The 22,582-nt window shown below is 31.3% G+C and overlaps 2 protein-coding genes across 2 annotated transcripts; one reads left to right on the top strand and one right to left on the bottom strand.

Moving 5' to 3' along the window:
- The first annotated feature begins 7,551 nt into the window (after positions 1-7,551).
- LOC123206292 (protein kinase PINOID-like) lies at positions 7,552-9,941 on the top strand. Its single transcript, XM_044623456.1, has 3 exons — positions 7,552-7,671; positions 7,943-8,510; positions 8,985-9,941. The coding sequence occupies exons 2-3, from the start codon at positions 7,954-7,956 to the stop codon at positions 9,769-9,771; spliced, it is 1,344 nt and encodes a 447-aa protein (XP_044479391.1). The 5' UTR covers positions 7,552-7,671; positions 7,943-7,953; the 3' UTR covers positions 9,772-9,941.
- Positions 9,942-18,224: 8,283 nt separating this feature from the next.
- LOC123206301 (F-box protein SKIP19-like) lies at positions 18,225-22,278 on the bottom strand. The gene is made up of 2 exons (XM_044623465.1): positions 21,890-22,278; positions 18,225-18,930 (listed from the first exon to the last, which is right to left on the bottom strand). Exons 1-2 carry the CDS (start codon positions 22,210-22,212, stop codon positions 18,333-18,335), a joined length of 921 nt encoding a protein of 306 aa, XP_044479400.1. The 5' UTR covers positions 22,213-22,278; the 3' UTR covers positions 18,225-18,332.
- Between the last annotated feature and the right edge of the window lie 304 nt (positions 22,279-22,582).

Genomic DNA, 22,582 nt, shown 5'->3' with positions numbered 1-22,582 from the left:
GGTCAACACAAGACGTTGCATGAGATAGAGGTATTTTGGTAATTTGGTATTTTGAACTATTATGTTACCTATGTTTTAAATAATAAGATACCAAATACTCTTCTTAGGGTTGCTTACAATTATTTCAACTTGCAAATCAAACAACGGTTAAACTCTCTATGATTGTTTAATAAGTTGGAGAACAACCAAAACAAAAAACAGGGGAATATAAATTATTTATTTTTAAGTTACCATTGCCAATTGATATTCTTGGTGAAAAGTATTATATTTTTATTTCATATGGAAGTTGAAGTTCATTGGAATACAAATATTGTAAGAAATTGAAGAGGAGATAGACATTGTTTTGAGAAAAAGGATTTGGTATCAATAAAGTTTGATAAAATTTTTTAAAAGAAAGGCTTTTTATATTCACACACGATATGTCTTGTTCATCTAATCCTTATTGGATGAGTCCTGTCATCTTGTCTAGGTGTTCATGGGTTATATTGCTCATTTTCCTCTATATGACGTATTGTTTTATGCTATCGTACTTTCTTGTGTTTTGTCTTTTATGGTGCCCATCTTTCTTTTTTCTTTTTAATCAGGAAAGCTATGATTTGAGATTTTTTTTTTTTTTTTGTTTAAGTGTGGGTGTATTATAGACTACATTTTCGTTAGATTACGCATTGTGCATACATTTCAAGGGAGAAAATTTGAATTTTTTTTTTTTAGTGTAAACTCTTTCAATAGTTTCTTAAAAGTCAAGTTTTTTTCCATTAAAAGAAATTCATATATATGGGCATAATTACTAAAATTCCTTAAAATATACGTTGTAATCTTTAGAAAGAGGAGATTATTATCCAAAAAATTATCATTCTCTTATTTTGATGATAACGTACTGATATAATAGTAAACATTATTACCAATGATTTGTGTTTAAGTTTGAATTTAAATGACAAAGAATTTCTTATAACATTGTTTAGGATTTAGAATTTAGGGTAATTGGAAAATGACAAAGCTTGGATGAAGAGATTTGAAAATTTCAAAAAAAAAATCTAGATAGTTGTTTTTTTTTTAAGCGTGAGTAAGGGTTAGAAAACTTTTGCACATGTGAAAGCTATCAAAAACTTGTTTTTGGGTTCTTCTAATTTGTGTCAAAATGTTTTTTTTTTCTTTTTAATCATGTTAAAAAAAATGAAAAATTTAGACAATTGTTTATTTGATAGGAGTTGATTATATAATTTTGTTATGATTTGAGAAATTTATTAGTTCTTAATTTAAGTGTGGATGTATTTTGGACTATGTTTCCATTAGATTATTTATTGTGCATACATTTTGGGAGAAACCTTTATTTATTTATTTATTTTAAAGTAACTCCTTTCAATTTTTTTTAAAATCAAGTTATTTACTATTTTAAGTAAATTCATATTATGTTTGCACAACTGCTAAAATTTTTTTAAATACATATATATTTGTCATCCTTAGAAAAGATGAGAATGTTGACTCAATAAATTATCATATTTTTATTTTGACGATAACAAACCAATATAATCGTAAATATTATTAATAATGATTTGTGCTTAAGTTTAGATCTAGATGGCAAGGAATTTTCCAATACATTTAAATTAATATTAAAGAGGGATAAGACAAAGTTTAGATGAAGAAATTTGAAGAATTCAAGAAAGTTATGTTTAGGTAATTTTTCTTGTAGTCATATTTATTTTTATTAAGCATGAGTTTGGGTTAGAAAAATCTTGTGCACGTGAAAGCTCTCAAAAACTTGTTTTTGGGTTCTTCTAATTTGTGTCAAAATGTTACTTTTAAAAAACTTAAGGGTTCAACAATTTTACCAGTTGCATTAAAAATTTCTAAAATTACATAAAACCCTAGTTGAGTGTATAGCAAATTTTGATTTTGGAAACTTTGAAAAGGCCAATTCATCTCCTTTTTAGGTGATTCGAATCTTCAGTGTAAATAATCTATGTATACATATTTTAAATATTGAGATGAGCCAAAGCTTATGATCGAAGTAAAATCAATCTTAAAAAAAAAAAAAAAGTTGAATATAGGATACATAAATTTCTTGAACGAAACTTAACACTCAAGCTAAGAAAGAGTACATATGATTGCTTAGTAGGTAAGACCAAGTTTCTCATGGTATGAAATACCAAATGGGCATAGTTTGGCCCAACTATGCCCAAACCATGTTCATCCCAAGGTGTCATCATGAGTCTGGCTTTGGGAACCAAGGGCCTTTGATATGGAAAAGTCGTCATGTCAAGTCGTATGTTCATCCCCATGATGAGCAAAGGTTTCTTCGCATTCATATTGTCAGCATATGACAGGTTTAAAAAAAAAGAGTGACCTAACGCTAAACATAATTCTAATATCATGAAACTACCCAAGGATTCGACAAAATCAAGGGATTCTTTGGCTTTCAATGTCAAGAAACTTTCCAAGGATTAAAAAAATCAGATAAATTGAATGTATAGTGAGTGATAAAAGCTCGAATATAAAGGAGCAAAGTTCAAGTAGCGAAATTCAAAGAAGGTTCAAAACAAGCTGAACAAGAGCTCTTTGGAGCATATCCTACAAGCTCAGTTATGGAGGTTTCACTTGAACATGGACAAAAAGTCCATAAATTCATAGACTATGGGATTTGGGGGGCTACTGTTAGATGAAATTATATAAGTCCAATGAATAGGAAGCCTTAGAATGTTCATAAGATACGGAATTTAAATAAAGGTATGTATTAGAATGTTGTTCATAGGATATAATATGAATTATATATTCAAAATCTCATACCAATAATGCCACATTAGCATATAACATAAACTCCAGTGTTTGTCTCATATTTGACTTTCCATATTGTACGTATTAAAAAGAAAATTTCAGATAACATGGGCTCATTGTAATATAAATTGCTTTAATTTTAAAAACAAATATTATTTCGAAATACTTTAGAGCATTTATAATGTGACCTCCTCAGCCACAACAGAAAAGATAATATAAAATGTTATTTGGTAGTTGAATGAAGGTCTACCATCCCGACCACCAACTCAATTGATTATCTTTCATAACTTGTTCCCCATGTGGCAAATTCCATTGTTGACAAACACATGTTCATATCCAATTTCTTTGAGTTTTTACAAATTCCAATATTTAATGAATCAAGGGATATTTACCTTAAATCACAGATTGAACTCTCTAACTTAAATTTACGTCTTATTTCTCCAAGAAATCTTAGTCAAAGCAAATCAAATTAAATTTCTTCTTGTTGCATCAAAGTTGGGATTTGTTACGAAAAAGATAGGCATTAAGTATTCTTCAAACAAATGCTTATATTTTGCTAACAGTGAACTATGCTGAACCTTATAAAGGATAAACACTCAAATTGCATGAATAAAAATATTTACAATATTACAAAGTTTTTTCCTCCATTTTCTAAACCCTTCCTGTTGGTTAAACAATTTCATTTACTTCTAAGAGAAACGTAAACAGCAATTTCATTTACTTTAAAAATCGAGAACCGGACTCCCAAAATGAATAATTCTAAATAGAAAACAGATGGATTGGAATCATCCTAACTTATTGCAAATGCTTCATAAAAGTAAAACATAGCTATTGGATTACTCATAATATTAATAATAAAACATAACAAGTTGCTTTGGACGAACAGTTCAAGTATAAATTTTGGAAACAAAATTTGTCTTGACGAGATCATGTTATTTTATATATATAATTAGGGTTTGTCTCGAAACTTGTTATATATTCTAAGGAGCTCCGTAAATTTAATTATATTTTTAAATTTCTTGAAATAATAGATTTGTTTAACGAATCCCCTCTCCTAATCATTCATTCTATTAGAATAAATTATATGATATATACTTAATTTTATCTAAATGATCATTTATAACTTATTATTTATTATAAATCTAATCTACCATAAATTTAACCAAGTTAATAATAATATTTCACACAAAAACAGTAAAATAAAATAATAGAATTGATTATAGAAGATGGTGGGACAGAATCTAACAGTTACATGTAGAAGTAGAACCAGTACTTACTGTAGTATAAAATAAGGCAGACATAGAAACAATCTGAGCAGCTTATGGTACCAAGAAAATGGGATTCTCTACAAGTTTTTAGTTTTATTTTCTTTAGGGTTTACTTGTAACAGTCATTATATTGTATCAAGTTCTTGGCTTTTGCATTTATTTTATTTGAACTCAGTGCTATGCAATTTAATCAACTAATGTTGGTGTCGTCTGGATGTGACATAATTTGTCCGATTGTCGGCCTAACAATTCAGCGGGAATATGGCTGCCTGTTCTTATTTCATTTATTCTATGTTCTTACGATACTTCCTTTAATTCATTCATTATAAACTTGTCTTACTTTATTTGACCATTTTTTTATTTACCAACTATTACTATATATATGTATGTGAAAAGCATATGCTCTTGTTATATTTTAAGCCTTATTTTTCTTATTTATTTATCTCTTCTTTATCTAAGTGTCATACATTCAAATAGGATATGCAAATATTAAATTAATAAATAATGATAAAATTATAATAAAATTAAAATTAATTTGATGGCCTTTTAATAGTTAACATAAAATGGTTTATTATATTATAAATTAAGTAATATCCATACTAAAATATAAACTAAGCAATGGAAAACAATGATTGGTCCAATAATATCAAGGAAGAGTGGGTGGGTTAGAATAATCAATATATTACAAAAAAAAAAATTAATTAATTAATTATTTTCCCTGATTTCTTAAATAATATATTATATGGTATATAAAGTGATTGATAGTACATGTAGATGATAATAAGTTGTCTCAAGAGAAATCCAGGTGGGCTATGGCTTTTCACATGCAAACATTTTGACGCTTCTTTCTCACAGCCTCTTCTGAATCACCTCTTATCTTATTTTGAAATTACGACATTTAAAGGCACCAATTATTGTTGACATCTTCTGAGAGGGTAAGCAAAAGGACAAAATACCAAAACCCAAAAGGAAATTTGAGTTTTAAAGCTTTGGCCCACGGGATCTCCAAAGGGGGATTAGCAATTTGGATTTTTACTCATTTACATGTGTTGTTAGTGCTTAACCACATTGATTTAATCATTAAAATCTATGGATTTAGAATTTTGTGCTATTTCTTTTTCTTTTCCTTTTTCTTTTTTTTTTCTCTCCTAAAAATAAAAATAAAATCAGGCTACAGGTCATTTTGTCTGCCTCCTCCACAGTATGGTTGATTCTCTCATTTATATCATTGATTTATTTCAATACCAACATCACATGATTGATGTCTTTACATCTCTCTCTCTTTCTTTTTTCTTTTCCTCTTTTCAGCTAGTTTGCCTCGTTTTCATTTATACCACGTTCCTTCGGTCTTCATCATAACCACTATTCAATTTTTCTTAAATTTATAAGGCTAAATTACTATTTTCCACCCAAAGTATAGTGTAATTCAAACTGATACTCCCTAACTTTCAAAAACCTAAAATCTACCCTTAAAATAATAGTCATTTTTACTTCTAAATTATACTATATCTTATGTGGGAATAAGTCATTAGGCCAATTTATAATATATATCTTCCAAATCTTTTTATCTTTTGTGTGAGGTGATATAAACAACTCATTTATAGAAATCTCTCAAAAAATAGGCTCTGTTTCAAATTTTCAATATTCAAATTATTTCTTTCTTTTTTTTGCTAAATGCAAAAATTAAATAATACGTAAAATATTATTAGGGTTTTTAACTAATAAAAAACTATTTGGGTTTTCATCCAATCAACCAATAGCTTGGATTAAAAAAAAATATTTATTTTTTTATCAAGATTATATTTATATCAATTTATGTGGGTGATAATAACAAACTTATAAAGTCATAAAACAAGACAAAATATATTTTATGAAAGAATATAATTATATTATTTATTTGTTTAAGGAAGAAAATTCAAATGGCTCAACTGCAGAACTCTGCCACTTGCTTAACTTTTTGCTGAACTTTTTTGCAACACCAACTTCATTCAAAGCTATCAGGGGCCCTTAACCCTTAAATTTATTAGTTATAAAGGTTGAAAATGAAAAAAATCCAAAATTACGAGGGACACACGAGGGACACATGTTCCCATGAGTTGCAACCCACTCGCTGTTTCCAGCCTTGCTGACATGTCATGCTTTCTCTGTTCCATGTGGAATTTTAGTTTCTGTCTACTTTTCTTTCTAATGTTGCTTTCACTATTAAATACAAAATTTCCAAGATTACTCTTCTATTACACTAAACACATCTTTAAATTATTAAAATAATAAAAGAATTATTTTTTAACAATTTTTGCATTCAGTGTATTTAATCTAATCTAACAAGGGTAAAACTGGACACTAAATATTCGTAAAATTAATAAAGCATCAGAATTTTTCAAATGAAGATTTAAATTTGAGTCTCTATCATACTTATAAAATCTTGACTTATCTAGTATAATAATTACGAGTTTAATTATTATATCTTGAGTTTATTTATCTAACAAATACGGATAGGTTATTGGGTATAAAAAAAAAAAGTAAAATTGAGATGATAATTAAAAATTTTTGTCAAAATTTGTCATAAATAGATGTTTGATTCTTCAACAAAATTATAGTGTCCTAATAAATTAAAATGGTTTGTCTGTATTGCAATCATGCTATTTATATTATTCATAAGTTTATGGTTGAATTTTCCGATCTGTAACTGGACTTCCCACTATTCTCAAATTCTAAAATAATGGGTTGAAATTTAAAATTGATTAAAAAATAATTTAAATTTAAATTTAAATTTGAATTTGAATTTGAATCCAATCAAATTCAACTCATAATCCCAAGTAACCCTTCTGGGATTTAAAGGCTCCTAAGTTCTAAACATGTAATAATAATAATAATAATAATTAAGTGAAAAGCTATTTTACTTTAACATCACAATTCACAAGATCACGGGAATTATAGACAATTTTACAGACAGAAAAATGCTCCATCAAATCCTGTAGACAACAGTAAAACCACACGCGCCTGGTGTGTAGTGTTCCAATGCATTTTTTTTTTCAAAAGATTGCATCTCAGACACGTGATGACATCTCCCCGCACGTGCCACCAACTTACGTCATCATAAAAGCTACTCAACTTAATCTATCCAGGAACAATTGATCGATATGCCCATGCTATACCCAACGTCTGCATTGCTTTAATCCAATTTTCTCAAATGACACTTTTACCCTTATTTAATTTAATATTTTCTTTACCCCATCCGAATCCTACGTCTTATTCCCGTTCTAACCCCAATATCAATGTCTTATTTGAGCAGGGAGAAAACTTGCACGAATTTGGATATATAAATTAAATATCTGATTGGAAAGATACTGTAATAATATTTTATTAATAATAAAAAAAAAAAATGAACCCATTTCTTCGGTAGAATTCGACTCGAAGTGAAAAGACTATTTTAACCTTGCTTTTATTATCTTGTTAGAACGAAACGAAGCATAAATACCCTCAACCACCATCTCATTTACAGTGTGTTTCGTCTTTCTTTCTCTCAGAAAAAGAAACCAGAGATATATTGAGAAAACAAAACATGCGCTCTCTCTCCATTACTGGCTTAGCGTACGGACTGGTTTTTAATCAGGAAAACCCTAATTTTCAGGTACACACTGCTTCTTTCAAAATGTACATTCAAACCATCCTTTCTCTCTTCTATCTCTTGTAATGCCGACTCTCAAGTCTTAACCTTCACTTTTGTTTTCATTTGCACATCTTTTTTGACTTCAAACTCTTTTATGCGTTTACCCATTTTCATTTCCATTAGACCCTACGTTCTAGAACAAAGTTCAACTTAAATTCCTTTTCTCAATCTTATTCGTGTTGCTGTTGTTGTTTTTCTTCACTTTTTGACCTTTGATCTCTCTCTTTTAAAGAGAGAAGTAAAATGGTAACAGACTCATCAGAGCTTGATACAACAACAACAAATTCAAGCTCGATGAGCAGTGAAAGTTGTAGCAGTTTTAGTCGTCTCTCCTTCGAACTCCCAACTTCTAAATCTTCCCCAGATAACATAACTCTCAAGCCTCACCGTTCTTCTGACTTCGCCTACTCAGCAATCCGTTCAGCGACTTCTGCCCGAAAAGCCGGCCTCACTTTCCGAGATTTCGCTCTGCTCCGCCGCATCGGAACAGGAGATATCGGAACAGTCTATCTCTGCCGACTCAACCACTCTGAGATTATTGACAGTGGAGATGATGAGCAGTGTTTGTATGCGATGAAGGTGGTGAATAAAGGGGCATTGGCTATGAAGAAAAAAGTTGAGAGAGCTGAAATGGAGAAGAAGATCTTGAAAATGTTAGACCATCCATTTTTGCCTAGTCTTTACGCTGAATTTGAAGCCTCTCATTTCTCTTGTATTGTCATGGAGTTTTGTTCCGGTGGCGACTTGCATTCTCTTAGACATAAACAACCTCTCAAAAGATTCTCTTTGACTTCTGCAAGGTACTTCATTATTTTGTTAAGTTAATCGCTGTGGAAATTTATCTTCTTCCTATCAGAAATAAATAAAGCTGAAACTTTTTCAAGTTTAATTTTCTTTTGTATTTACTCTTATTTTTAAAACTCTCTGGAAATTTCTTGATTCTGCGTGTTTTGTTTTCTTGTGTAACAAAGCACTGTATCAGTATGAATTGTTCTTATCTTGTCTGCTTTGGCACTGCAATGTCGTCTTCTTCAATGAAAATAATATTATACATCATTTCATTCATTAATTGGGTCGTTCCCAGTTTTCAGATTTCTCTCTCGTAATCAACTTACTTCGCCGCAAATTTCCATTATTAGGTCAATACAGCCTTCCTGTTTTAGTTTGCTTATTCGATAGAATCTGCCTCATGGAAGAAATCAAAAGATTTTCCCTGAGATGAGATTTCATTGATAAGAAAATTAATATTAATTAAATTAAAATTTTATTTTCAGGTTTTATGCTGCGGAAGTTTTGGTGGCTCTTGAGTACCTTCACATGCTCGGAATAATCTACAGAGACCTGAAACCTGAAAATGTTTTAGTTAGATCGGACGGTCATATCATGCTCTCAGATTTTGATCTGTCTTTATGCTCAGATGCCATTCCAGCCGTTGAATTTCCATCCTATTGTCCTGATCCGGCTTCTCCACAATCTCAAACCTACGCACGTCAACACTTCAGTAATACCCTTAAGCGCTTCTCCTGTTTTTTTAACCGGCTATTACGGTCTAGAAAGATCCCAACATTAAACCCTAATCGGCTCTTCGTTGCCGAACCGGTCACCGCCCGGTCATGCTCTTTCGTCGGAACCCACGAATATGTTTCACCTGAGGTTGCTTCTGGTGGGTCCCATGGTAACGCTGTTGACTGGTGGGCGTTCGGCATTTTTATCTACGAGATGATTTATGGCCGTACACCATTTGCTGCTCCATCAAATGAAACTACACTGCGCAACATAGTGAAGAAACCATTAACGTTCCCAACCCACGTGCCTTCTTCGACATTTGAGCTGCACGCGCGGGACTTGATTTCCGGATTGTTGAACAAGCACCCTAATCATCGACTGGGATCGAAACGTGGAGCTGCCGACGTCAAAACGCACCCGTTTTTCAAAGGCCTTAACTTTGCTCTTGTACGGTCGCTAACGCCACCTGATATTCCGGGTCTTAGAAGACGGAAAACGACGCCGTTTCCCGAGGAAAAGATTAAAATACAAGCAACGGATTTCGATTACTTTTGAGTTGGACAAAGAAGAATCAACCTTTGCCAGATTTTGTAACTGGCTGGCTGGTGATGAATGTGTACATGTTTTTTTTTTTTTTTTAACTTGGATGCTTTTGAGAATTATATAACCAATTACGTAAATATTGTCATTAAACAATGAAATTTAAAATTTTAGTTAGAGATAAATATCATGTGCCAAAAATTATTATTATTATTATTATTATTATTATTATTATTTGTTTACAAATCACGTGTGTATATATAGTGATGGATTAGTGATAATGACTGAGTTATATTTTTATTCAGCTTTTAAAAAATAAATTTAAAAAAAAATTAATAACGTATTTATTTAAAATGGAACATTCCCCGACAAGTATACTTTTGTTGGGTGAGATTAGATTAAAAAGAAGAAAAGTAATAATCAAGAAAAATAATGATGATTTATTAAGACGGAAGAGAATATAATGAAATTGATTATTTAATGTTAATCATTTGATGTATATGTAATTCGACTTTTTTCCAAAAGTTATGATGGAATTTGCAATTGCGTAAAGAGGATTTGTCTCCCGCATTATACCACCTCCCCACCCCAACAATATAATTTTTATTTCCAACTTTCAATATCATTTTGCATGCTTCATGCAATACAACATTTAACATCTTAATCATTTCTTTAACTAATTTCTATTAAAAATAATTTTAATATTTACTTAAAATTAAATCCCAGTGGAGTAGGTGTAATATCCTTGGTGCAATAACCCGATCTACTGTCAAGATATTATCCATTTTAGACACACAGTTCATTATGGGTTTACTTTTGAGCTTTACAACTCAAAACACGTTTTAACAGTTAAGGAGTTTACAGGGTATTTAACCAGTTAAATTCTCTCACCACTAACCAATGTGGGATACATAGATAGACCCAACATCTCTTTTGTACTTTATCGATGTGTGATTCGGCTAAGGGTATCACAGTAGGTTCATTCATGCTGTCACAAAGGCAAATAAATAAATAAATCTCCCTGACCTGAATTAAGTAGATTTTTACTACTGTTAAGTATTTTTTATTACTACAATGGAATGGAGATGATGAATAATCATATCATATCATATGGGAAGACACAACCAACGGTTGAGATTGAGTCTCAACTCTTTTCCTTTATTAATTTTTCAAAAAAGATTTAAAAAAAAAAATCATTGGATAATAATAATTTAGAAAAGGGTTTTGTTTGCATATGCCGAGGTTACATTAGATAATGACGCTCTCTGTTGAGGAGGTGAAGAACACGAACCAATGAAAAGGGGAGTAGGTGAGAAGAAGGAAATTGTTAAGACAACACATGGGAGTGTCGATGTGAACACCTGCCAACCGGGCAGGTTTAACAGCTAAGTTAAAAGCAGTGTCCCCACTTCTGTCTTACCAAACATAATGCTACCAAATATCTGTCCCCACCCTATCACATTTGCCCACATGGCTTTTTTATTTTCTGTTACGTGGGATTTCTTTGCTTCCGCCAAATTACTTTTTTTTTTTTTTTTTAATTATTGTAAAATTACCTTATGTTGGGAATAATAGAGCCTACTTTTCGGTATATTATGAGACATATGTGAGCTATGATATAGTCAAATAATAGTATAGCAGCTCATCAAATGGTTTAGGACGACCACAAAATAATCTTAAGAATTATCGTTTAATTTTGGCCACTACCAACATTTCCTTTTCGATTTCGATTTCAATTCTTTTTAATTATTAATTATTTCTTAATATAAATTATTTTAATATTTATCTATTGATTATGGTTTTTGAATTTTAATGTTTTGACAAAAAAAAAAAATTTCTGAAAAATTTCTGAAGTAGTTCCCCTTTTCATTGGTAGGGTAACAACAAATTTGTAAAAGGCAACAATATCTACCATATATTGTGTGTGATATAAATAAAGTTATGAGAAAGCAAATGAAATAAAAAATTCCTAAAGTAGTTCAGCTTGATAATTGAAAACCCTATGTGATGTAATTAAATATATCTTGAAGAAGATATATGTAGGTTAAAGTGTATATATCTAATCCTCTATCTTTTTCTTTTATTGATCATTTATATTTATTGGATTTGAGAGGAAAAATTACATTCAAATAACAATATCGCAAAGTTTCTTATTCAAATATGATTTTGGAAATGTATTCCTATTCTAAAAAAATTGAAAGAAAATATTTACAATAATAAAATTATCTTGGGGGTCTTCTCGCTATTTTGGGATGGAATGTCTATTTGTGGGGTGGCCAACATGTTTATATTATACAACAAGGAAAACAAATAAACTTTTCATCCTGTACTAGCAAAAATAACTTCACTTAAAGCTAGTTATATACACTTTCTCCTATACACATCCTCACCTTGATATAGTATAACACCACGTTTCAAATACATACCTTTATAGGGAATATGGACTCAAAAAGACATGTTGACTTGAAATTTTACTCAACAACATACAACATACAACAAAACTAAATTTAATTATTAGCTTGATATATTAAAATTTAAATGCATATAAAAAGGTGTCTAAACAATATTGTAAAACATCATCGATAACTATAACAAAATATCTTGAGCATACATCTGAAAAATGTCTCAGTCCACAAATTGAAATGTGCAATAGCAAATAACACAAACGTCTCAAGTCTAGTACAATAACATATAACCATAAAACTAACATGGAAACTAAAGCCCCTCATGCAAGCACTCCTTAGGTTGACCCATTAGCTCCTCGCATGTCCAACTACTAATCACATCTACTTGTAAAACCACTAACAAAGGAACGAGTGAATGTTACAATACTTAGTAAGTAGGTGACCTATCAGGACATCTTAGAATTATCTAACTCAAATAAGCATTCCTAGCCTAAACTTTATTAAATTTTTATCAGGGTTTACACTTGGATGTTTTTCAACATCCCAAATGCCATCTGAGTATACTACAACATAAACTCATACCCTAACACCATAGGCTCTCTCATCTTGAATAACTAGTTCTAAGCTTGTATCGATAAGATCCAAACTCTTGATCTTGGGCATTCCATATATCTTGTGAAAACATATTAAACAACATAGTAGATGTCTACTACTATTAGTACACATAACACAATGTCGATTGAGCTTTAGGCTGACTAAGCATAAATACTATAGTCACACGAAGAATTTGATCTTAGTTCCTCCTTTTCCACGTACACATAACTATAAGACTACTAATTAAAAACCATCCTCTAATGGCTTTTACCATGGGCACATATGTGAAACATCTTGCAGATCATATGAGGAATAAACTAATGTAGTTGTCCCTTACCTTGCACACTTGAATATGATGGACTATTATTACCACTTAGTGTCGATTACATGATGCATTTACTAGGTCTCTAACTATAGCCTTATTATTTTCACATGTTTAATTTGATATACATCATTTCCTTTACACTTTTATCAACGTTTTTGAATTTGATTTGAATTCGCTTAGGTCATGGCTTGTGTCATTCTTCATATAGTCAAACACCTTTTAATTACTAATCACCTTAATTTTCCTATAATAAGGCTTCCCCATCCTTATCCTCATTCCAACACATAGCATATGCATATAATTGTCATTTTGCTATTGTATATAGGCATGACCAACCATGCACACACATCCATCATCTAATAGGTTATGCATAGGCATACATTCCTTAAAGTCACGACTTTATTATCCATCCTTTTATGCCATATATAGACGTGCACCTCATAATACACAATCGTACATGACTTTATTACCTAATCCTTTATTAGTGTGCACCTATGTACGAGCGAGTCGTCTCTACATAAGGGATGTACAACCATACACCTTTATGTGTATAATCGTGCATCATTGTGGGCCTTACAATTTCTAATGTTTTGCAACGTACATAGTACAATCTGTGTGTCCTAAAACATGCAAATTATGTCTTTAGGAACCCTAACACATGATTGCCATATTACAAATATCAGATAATAATCAAGATCACAAATCTCTGATTATCACAAATTATATCTAACATTTATATATTTCTAACATGTTTTCCATGTACTTGTATCAATACAAAACAGTTTTTGTATACTAATCATCATGTCATTTGTACAGAATATGAATATCAATCACAAAACACTTGAAACTGTCATAACATCCTTATCCAAATGAAACCAAATGATCATCATACTTGTTGTTTGACATTAGCTAAAACTTCACATGGCTACAGTAATCCTCTGGCAACTTTAGACTCTTCTCTAACACTCTTTGGTCTCCCACTTAACTCTCTTAAACTCTTTATTTTTGGAAAATACAGAAAGTGAAAATGACTTTAACAATACCATTACACCCCTTTTTTATTTTGGTCATATAATGTTACTCACAGTCATTCAACCTCCATGCCTATTGTACAAGCAATTTAATAACAAAGATCATGTCTTGCTATCATCGCAAATGTGATTACAAAAAATTCCAATGCCATGTATAACCGTATACTTTCTTATGCATAGGTGTACATCTCTAACAATTTGTCTTCGTCTCGACGAAGATGAGTTGTCTTTGTCAACAATGACGTCTAGGAGAACCTTCGAAATGATGTCGCATTGGAGAGGAAGAAACATCATTTGGAGGTTATTGGAGAGAAAGAAACGTCGTCGAAAAATCGAATTTGAAAACTTGGAAACCCTAAGGGGAAAACGCTATTTTTGAAAACTTCGGTTGAGGGGAAATTGTTAATTTTTAGAGTTTAAGAGAGAAAATGATATAACTAACGGACTCAATTAATTTTAACCACTCATGGTTGGGTAAATGAGATTTTCAAAGTTAACGGGAAAAAATTTAGGAAAGCAGCATACTTTGGGTGGGAAATAGTCCTTTGGCCTTTAATTTTTTATAATTCATGTAAATTGATTATATTTTTTAATATAAACTCATGTTTACAATTATAACATAGTGATATTGCATCAAAACGTTTTAAAACTATCATGAAAAACTTAGTGATTACAAATGGCCAAAAGACTTATTCCACCCAAGGTATGGTGAAATCATAGCTCCTACCCTCCAACTTTCAAAAACCCAAACACTCACCCATGATTTGGAAAACTAACAATTTTTCCTCAAAATTAAGTTAGGGTTAACGGCAAAATCATCATTTAATAATAATATTTAAAGTTTACATCATTTTACCCCATTAATTTGAAAAACTACCAATTTTTCCCAAAATTAAGTTTTGAAAAGTGAGATTTTTCCCCTACCTTGGGTTTTCAATTTCATCGACAAATTTCCAGCCAACGATAGTCGATCTCTCTCCCTCTCAGTGTTGTCTTTCCCTCTGGTGTTTAATATTAGACTGACGACATCTGAATTCGATAAAGTCTAGACAAAATCTAAACGAAGAATTTCTCTATAAAAATATACAACTAAATATATAAAAAGATGTGACTCCACTCTTTCATAGTCATATTATTCATATTTATTTATTGAACATATATTAAGTTAAGAGTAATGTTATATGTATTTATAATAAATATTAATTCATATATAAATGATAATATGTCATTATGTGATTGTTGTTATATTATTTTTAATTCAAAATCATTTAATTACAAAATGATATATTATTATTGATATTCAAATATACTCATTATAGTTGCATATAGTTTTATTATTGAAAATTTTTTTTATATAAATTTCTATGATATTGGTTTGTAAAGAAAAGTATGAACAGTTATAATTGCTCAAAAAAATAATAGTAAATGCTTCAGAATATCCTAATGATCTTATCAAATCTCTCTAAAATAAAATGCTTTTTTTTTTTCTCTCTAACATAAGTGATGTTTTTAAAAGCCAAAATTACTCACCAATAATTAAAAATCTTTGGTGCCCATTATTAGGACATGTCCATAAACATAACTATCCATCATCACAAGTTTGTTACAAAAGAAGAGATAAGCTAATACATGTATAATGTTTCAATATTATAATGTAAAGAGTGAATTACATTTAACACCGAAGCATTGACCTAAAAAACTTTTCCATCACTAAATAGCATAAAGAACACTCTTTCATCCGAAATCAAAACCCTATTCTAAAATATTAATAGCATAAAAGCAAAATAGCAATTTTACAATCTATTAACTTTGAAAAAAAAATTAAAAAATAACTTTTTTATAGATTAGACCTAAATATTTTAAATATAACAGTTTGACCTTTAAAAAGTTTTAAATACTCACAAATCAATTTTTAAAATCTTTTGACTCTAATATTATTATGACCCCAATAGTTTGTAATATAAAATTAACTCATCCAATTTATTGTGTTTTATTAAGTTCTTTAGAGTGTAATTATTATTTTTTAAACTATCGAAGATCATATTAAATTTTTAAAAATTTCAAAATGCTCCAAGTCTTTTTCAAATTTCCTAAAAGCATTGAAAAAATTTCATTAACATCTCCACCATTTTCATAAATGGTAGGTCAAATATATAATTATACATTGTTGACATTTCTATCTATACTTATAGTAGTGCAATTACTACTTTTCCTTGCCATCATTATCCACTTAAAACTAGAAAGAGATAAAGAAGGGTGTGAGGGTGATAGGAAAGGAAAATAACTCTTATGTAATTTGGATATTTAAAGCTTTACTTTGAAATTTTGTTAATTTGAAGTTGTATGATAATTTTGAAAAATGAAATAATAGAAATAAAATAATGATTTCACTTTCTAACACTATCAATGTTTTTTATTAACAAAGTTTGATTTTGAGTGTGAAAATATTGTATATGTGCTATCTAGGGTGTAAAAATGTTTTTAGCCCAAACCTTGTTGAAAAATGATATGTACTCTAACTTAGTAATTTAAAGCAACATAATGATAATGAGAAAGAAAAAAGTCTAGGCTTGCTAAGATAAAATGTATGACTTTTCCTATGTCATTGATTATATAGATACCATGGAGATGTGTGTTTCACAATAATTTTATTTTGATGTGAATAAATAATTCAAATGAAAACATATATGGGTGGAGTGATGTTTAGTTGTCTTTCCTTAATTGGTAACAATGAAAGATTAAATTTATACTATCGATAAGAAAGATTTGAGCATGAATTTCTTTGGGTTTAGCCACATGATTTCAGTAAATAAATTAAATATATAGTTTTGACTCTGCTGTTTGAGACAGATTGCTTATATATTTAATTCAAGTTATAATATAATGATAATTTTCTTGGTTAAGAGCTAACAAGGGATGCATTGTCGACAACATTTGAGAGACTTGATTGTGAGAAAGAAAATGCCAGCTGAGATTTGATTCTGCAAGACACAATGTCAACCCAACTATCCCTTTTTCTATTTGTTTTTAAGTTTTCTAGAAATCAAATTGTACATTTTGTCACCCAAACCAAATCTCATTATCTTGTAAACCTTTTTTATGCAAGTTAAGTTAGCTTTTATAATTCCTTGTATTATGTATATGCTTTACAACATATTATTGCCACATTCTAACTCTATATTATTATAAGTAAAGCCATTATGTTATATATATATGCACGTACGAGAGAATTGGGATTGAATTTGAAACGGAAACACGAAGAGGTAGAAATGTCAACGGCAGAATGGCAACGTGGCAGAAATGCAGGGGAAGGAGAGTATCAGGGTTAGAGATTACGTAGAAATAGAAAGGAGGTGTCAATGGACATGGACAGACAAAGCTGTCAATGTCACGTGAATCGTGCATGCAACGGAACTTGTGCCTACATTATATAGGCTGTACGTGGGCTACGTTATGTATTTCTGAATATTTCTTAATTTATTTTATTAATCAATTATTAACATTTATTAATTATATACAGCAACTAGGTCTAGGCCGGCCTTTTTGCTTTCTTTGATGCTAGATGTAGGCTTTCTTGGTTGCTCAAATGAAAACTACGGGTCAAAGACTCGAAATTGACACATCATTCGAATTTCCTTCGCCATGTTGTATGTTCAGACATGGGCCTGCCAGCTCATTGCCTAGGGTTAGGCTCTGTCTAATTCTGTCAATGGGTGGACTTAGCATGCCAAACTGACTCACTAACTGTATCATACCAATCCATCGGTCTTGTCTCAAAACCCGGCACACTCTACATGATCCACAGGTATGACACAACTCACAATTTTGCAGGTCCAGTCACGGGTCAACCCATATCCCTTGCTATGTTTGTATTTTCTTGCAATTTTCCTACACTAACTTACATAAATTTTATCAATAATAATATGTGATTATGTAAAATAATAATAATATATGATTATGTCTTTACTTTTATTTTAAAATTACATAATCATATACTATTACATACATAATTACTCTTTTAAAAAAGAAAAAAATTAAAAAAAAAGAAGGTTATATGTTAAAGATTTGTGCTCTAATTTAGTTCAGCTGTAAAATCTGATACACAGATCCAAATACCAAACATTTCAAGTCTTAAATGTGGCAGAAAAGAGAGCTGATTACAGACCATTACATACTTTGACATAATATGAGAACCACACATAATTCGTTTAAACTTAACTACTAATCATAAAACATATATTCATAGTCAAATTCATAATCAGAGAATTCATAGTAATCATCCTCATCCGACACAAATTCAATGTCAGATATTCCAGATGGATAGTCTTCTTCAGATGATCCATAATGTTCAAGAAAGTCTGTATCAAATTCCCCATCCTTAATAGAATCATCTGGATATTGCATAACTTTGATCCGTTCAGCACATCTTTTCTGCAAATTCCCAACAAGATTGATGTTGAAACACTGGCGCAGGTCAAGCGATTCAAGGTGAGGACAACCATCAAGAATGGCCTCCAAGCCATCATTTGATAGCTTATTACCAAATATCTCAAGATGGCATAATTTAGGCATGTTCTCTGCAATTGCTATTGCCTCGTCATCACACACTATCTTCGGGCATCTGTAACCCTTATCATTCAATTTCAACGATTTCAGATGAGGACAACAACTCCCAACAGCTTCCAAAGTCTCTTTTGATAGTGAACAGAATGAAATGTCAAGCTCCTCCAGCAGTGGAAACTTTGATACAGCTTCAATCAATCCAAGGTCTGATATGCAATAGCAAGATACCAGTCTAAGGCTTCTTATATGGGGACACCTAAAGGACCATAAAAGAGCATGATTTAAATATTTTCAATGGATGATTTAAAGATTAATAAAATGAAAAATCAGGGGAGAGAATCCCCAACTGATACTTGAGAACATTCGCTGAACCAATTTGTCCACTCATAGATCAAATTTACAACCTGCAGTAGGTTAATTCTAAGTGCTTTCTTTCTTCTCTATCTCTCTCTCTCTTTTCTCCTTTTAGACACACAAACACTCTGAATCTTTCCGTATGTTCAGTGCATACAAAACTCTGGACAACTGCCAAATCACACTAACCTGGTAGCAAGGAAACTTTGGAATTATAAAATTCGAAACAGATGCCCAAAGGGATTTAAGTGTTGATCTTTTGCTGATGCAAAAGGCCCTAACTTTCCACCATTTCCTTGGGGTTAATAAGAGGTTACAAATGTGAAACATGCCTCTGTCAATTGGAATAGAAAACAAAACCAAACATTTCTTGCAGTCTTTGTCAAAATGTTACATATGCCAAATTTCACGTGTTCAAAGGCAGCAAAACAAATCACAGTAGTGTCCAACAATCGTAAGTCATAGAACTCTCAATCAAAACTATATTATCCATACCCCTTTTACTTCTGAGAAAGAAAATTGATCACAGCTCAACTACAATCCACCCACACTAAAAAATATAGATGAGCATAAATGAAAGAGAACATGCAAATAAATAAAGAAGCACCATGTACAGGTATTGCATTACTAGATTTTGGTATAGTTGATATAAAGATCAAGTTATACCTAGTTCAGGAATTCCATTAATGTAGAGTTGACAATATTTTGGTAATTAATTGAACCTAAATTGAATTACGTCATATCTAGTCCACTGACTTCTTGCTTGTGCAAAAATTTCTAATAATATTCAGCTGGTGAATCCAAGTCCCATTAAATTAAGGAAAGAAATTGGCAAATAACTATAATATTTAAACTGTTTTGGGATAATGGAATTGTTAAGCTATAAATGATTAGTGCTCCTTCTCTCTTTATTAACAACTTTTCTTCTATGAATTACTACTTCTTGCTCTTTTTCCTTCTTGATTTTCTATTCTTGAAAGCTCAAATCCATGTTTCCATTAGCTTTGAAAATGGAATTGTTAAAACTATAATTGATTAGTGCTCTTTCTCTCTTTATTAAAATATTTTCCTACATAAATTACTACTTCTTGCTCTTTTTCCTTCTCTTCTTGATTTTCTATTCTTGAAAGCTCAAATCCATGTTCAAATTAGTATCACTATTATAGTTTAACATGACAATCCATAGTCCCTGTTCAAAGCAAGGATGGACAAAAATCATCAAATATCAAAATCAGAGTTAAAGTTAGTAAGGTTCTTAAATGTTAAAAAAATAAAAAAAAGAAGAAAAAACAGGTTGGCTGGGCTCAACCCTGCACCTGCCATCCAGACCCCCCTATTGTTTGGCCAAGACTTTGGACATAGGCAATGCAATCACCTCTCTGAACATTAGAGAATGTTTCTTCTTTGAAAAATAAGTTATTTTTTTCATTTTTTTTTTTGTGTGTGTGTGTGTGGGTGAGTGTGGGTGCACGCGTTCGCATGTGTGTGTATGTGTATATTAGCCCTGCTTGATATTTGGCTAAATATGATTATTTTTGTTTATTTATGGGTTTTGTTAATTTTCTATTTCTTCTTAAAAAATTAATTAAAGCCAAAACAAGGAGCTGAATGACCTGACCCTAGAAATTCTGATGGTTCAAGCTTGTCAAACCTAGACATGACATGAATTTTGTCCACCATCGTTCAAACTAGAATTAAATTCAAACTTTTGATTAAAAAAAAAAATAGCAGTTTCATTTTTATTTTTTAACAAGGACTATTCAACATCTTATTCTTACAGAAATGTACAGAATGAACACTGTCCAGCTCAAAACAAAAAATTACAGAAAAGCTACAATGAATATATTGTAATATTATATCAAATAATTACTTTAAAATTCTACTAGTTTCAACTGTCAAACAATTTTTTAAATGCTTATTATATTTTAAACCATAATTTCCTCCTTGTAAATTTTAGAATATCTAATTTTCACATGCATCATGCATCATAGAGAAAGAAACACAGAGAACAAGTGGTGAACTCTTCTTTAGAGCCTTAGCAACATTCTTCCAAACTTCTCTCGCATTATTCATATAAAAGATCATATATGCACATTAAGGTGATGAAAATCAACCAAAACTATCAAGATCAAATTGTGTTTGTTAAGCAAAGTGAAGGTTAAATATTTTTGGACCTCACATAGCTTATACCATGTCTTGATCAAAAGCTTTCTTATACCACCAGATCATGATCATATGTAACTATGATGTCATTTAACAACTAGTGATGTCACTCCTGTTTGACTGCTTTTTTATGTGACCGCAGAAAGTCACCATAAAATCTAGATATAGAACTTACAGCAGGTATTCTTTCTATAACCTTGATTTTAAAATAGAATATGTTCGAGACATTGTAGACATAAACCTAGCCCAGACTAACCCACTTTAGTTTAACCTCAGGAAAACAATGTCATAGGGTTACGCATACCAAACATAATCGAATCAATTAGTAGTCACAGTGAACCTCCCACAATGTAATAGCATCTATATCTAAACACAAACCGTCAGCCAGTAGCTTATCGTCCAAAATGTGATTAAAAAACAAAGCTGTTGCAGAAAATGTAGAAATAGACACAACAATCAATACAAAGATAATAAAAATAAAAGGCCAACACGTTATCACACAAAAAGAAATCCCCCTCCCCCCAATCCCCTCCCCCCCCCCCCCCCCCCCCCCCCCCCCCAATTTATAATTAATTCATGATATATTTAAATCTCAGTAGTGCTAAAGATAGATCAGTTAAAACGATCAGCTATAAATTCACAATTCTATATATTTTTAACTGAATAAAATTTTAATGGATATATGTCAAAGAAATTACCTTTCAGCGATGTAGTTGAGGAGATCATCGGTACCAAAGGACTCGATGTTGATAGAAATCAAGCGGCCATGACTAAGATCAACGGCATGCCGACACATCTTCCCCAAGTCATATTCCACGTCGCAAAGATCTCCAAGGTTACGCATGTCGATGCTCCGCCACATCGACGGTTCTCTGCAGATCCTCAACCATGAAGAACACACATATTGCACACTCGTCAGGATTTCAATGGCCCCTACCTTCGCGAGAATCGTCGCCGTCACGTCGACTGGAAGCTCTGTCCAGTCGCGTGTTTGAAGATCCGGCGTGATGGTGGTGCTCATGCCTGCTGTTGCGATTGCCTCGTGTTTCTATTTCATCTTAATCTTATCCAAGATAATTTGCTCGACCTAATTACCTCATTTTTTATAGGGCACCGACACATAAAACGCAGCGTTCTGTGGTGTTGAATGGTTAAAAAGTAAGACGTTGAAAATGGCTTGGGTAATTTGGTTAAGGCCAAAGAACTGTTTCCCACCCAAGGTCTGCTGCAATCCCAGTTTCCCCTCTTTAACTTTGATAATCTCAAATACCCACTTATTAGTAGTTAAAATTAACAGAACCCTAACTTCTTAAATTTTTATCTCTTTTTGCCCCTCTAAACTTTAAAAACTAAAAGTTTCCCTCATCCTATGTTTTGAAAAATGACAGTTT

The sequence above is a fragment of the Mangifera indica genome, unplaced genomic scaffold, assembly GCF_011075055.1.
Source record: "Mangifera indica cultivar Alphonso unplaced genomic scaffold, CATAS_Mindica_2.1 Un_0031, whole genome shotgun sequence".
Taxonomy (NCBI): Eukaryota; Viridiplantae; Streptophyta; class Magnoliopsida; order Sapindales; family Anacardiaceae; genus Mangifera; species Mangifera indica.
Note: the sequence above shows the minus strand (reverse complement) of the source record. Positions and strands in the feature narration are given on the sequence as shown.

Excerpts from the sequence above, each read along its gene's own strand:
- LOC123206301 (XM_044623465.1), bottom strand. The coding sequence starts at position 22,212 with ATGAGCACCACCATCACGCCGGATCTTCAAACACGCGACTGGACAGAG. Across the intron at positions 18,931-21,889 it reads CTCAACTACATCGCTGAAAG|GTGTCCCCATATAAGAAGCC; the intron begins GTAATTTCTTTG and ends ATGGTCCTTTAG.
- LOC123206292 (XM_044623456.1), top strand. The coding sequence starts at position 7,954 with ATGGTAACAGACTCATCAGAGCTTGATACAACAACAACAAATTCAAGC. Across the intron at positions 8,511-8,984 it reads TTCTCTTTGACTTCTGCAAG|GTTTTATGCTGCGGAAGTTT; the intron begins GTACTTCATTAT and ends TTTTATTTTCAG.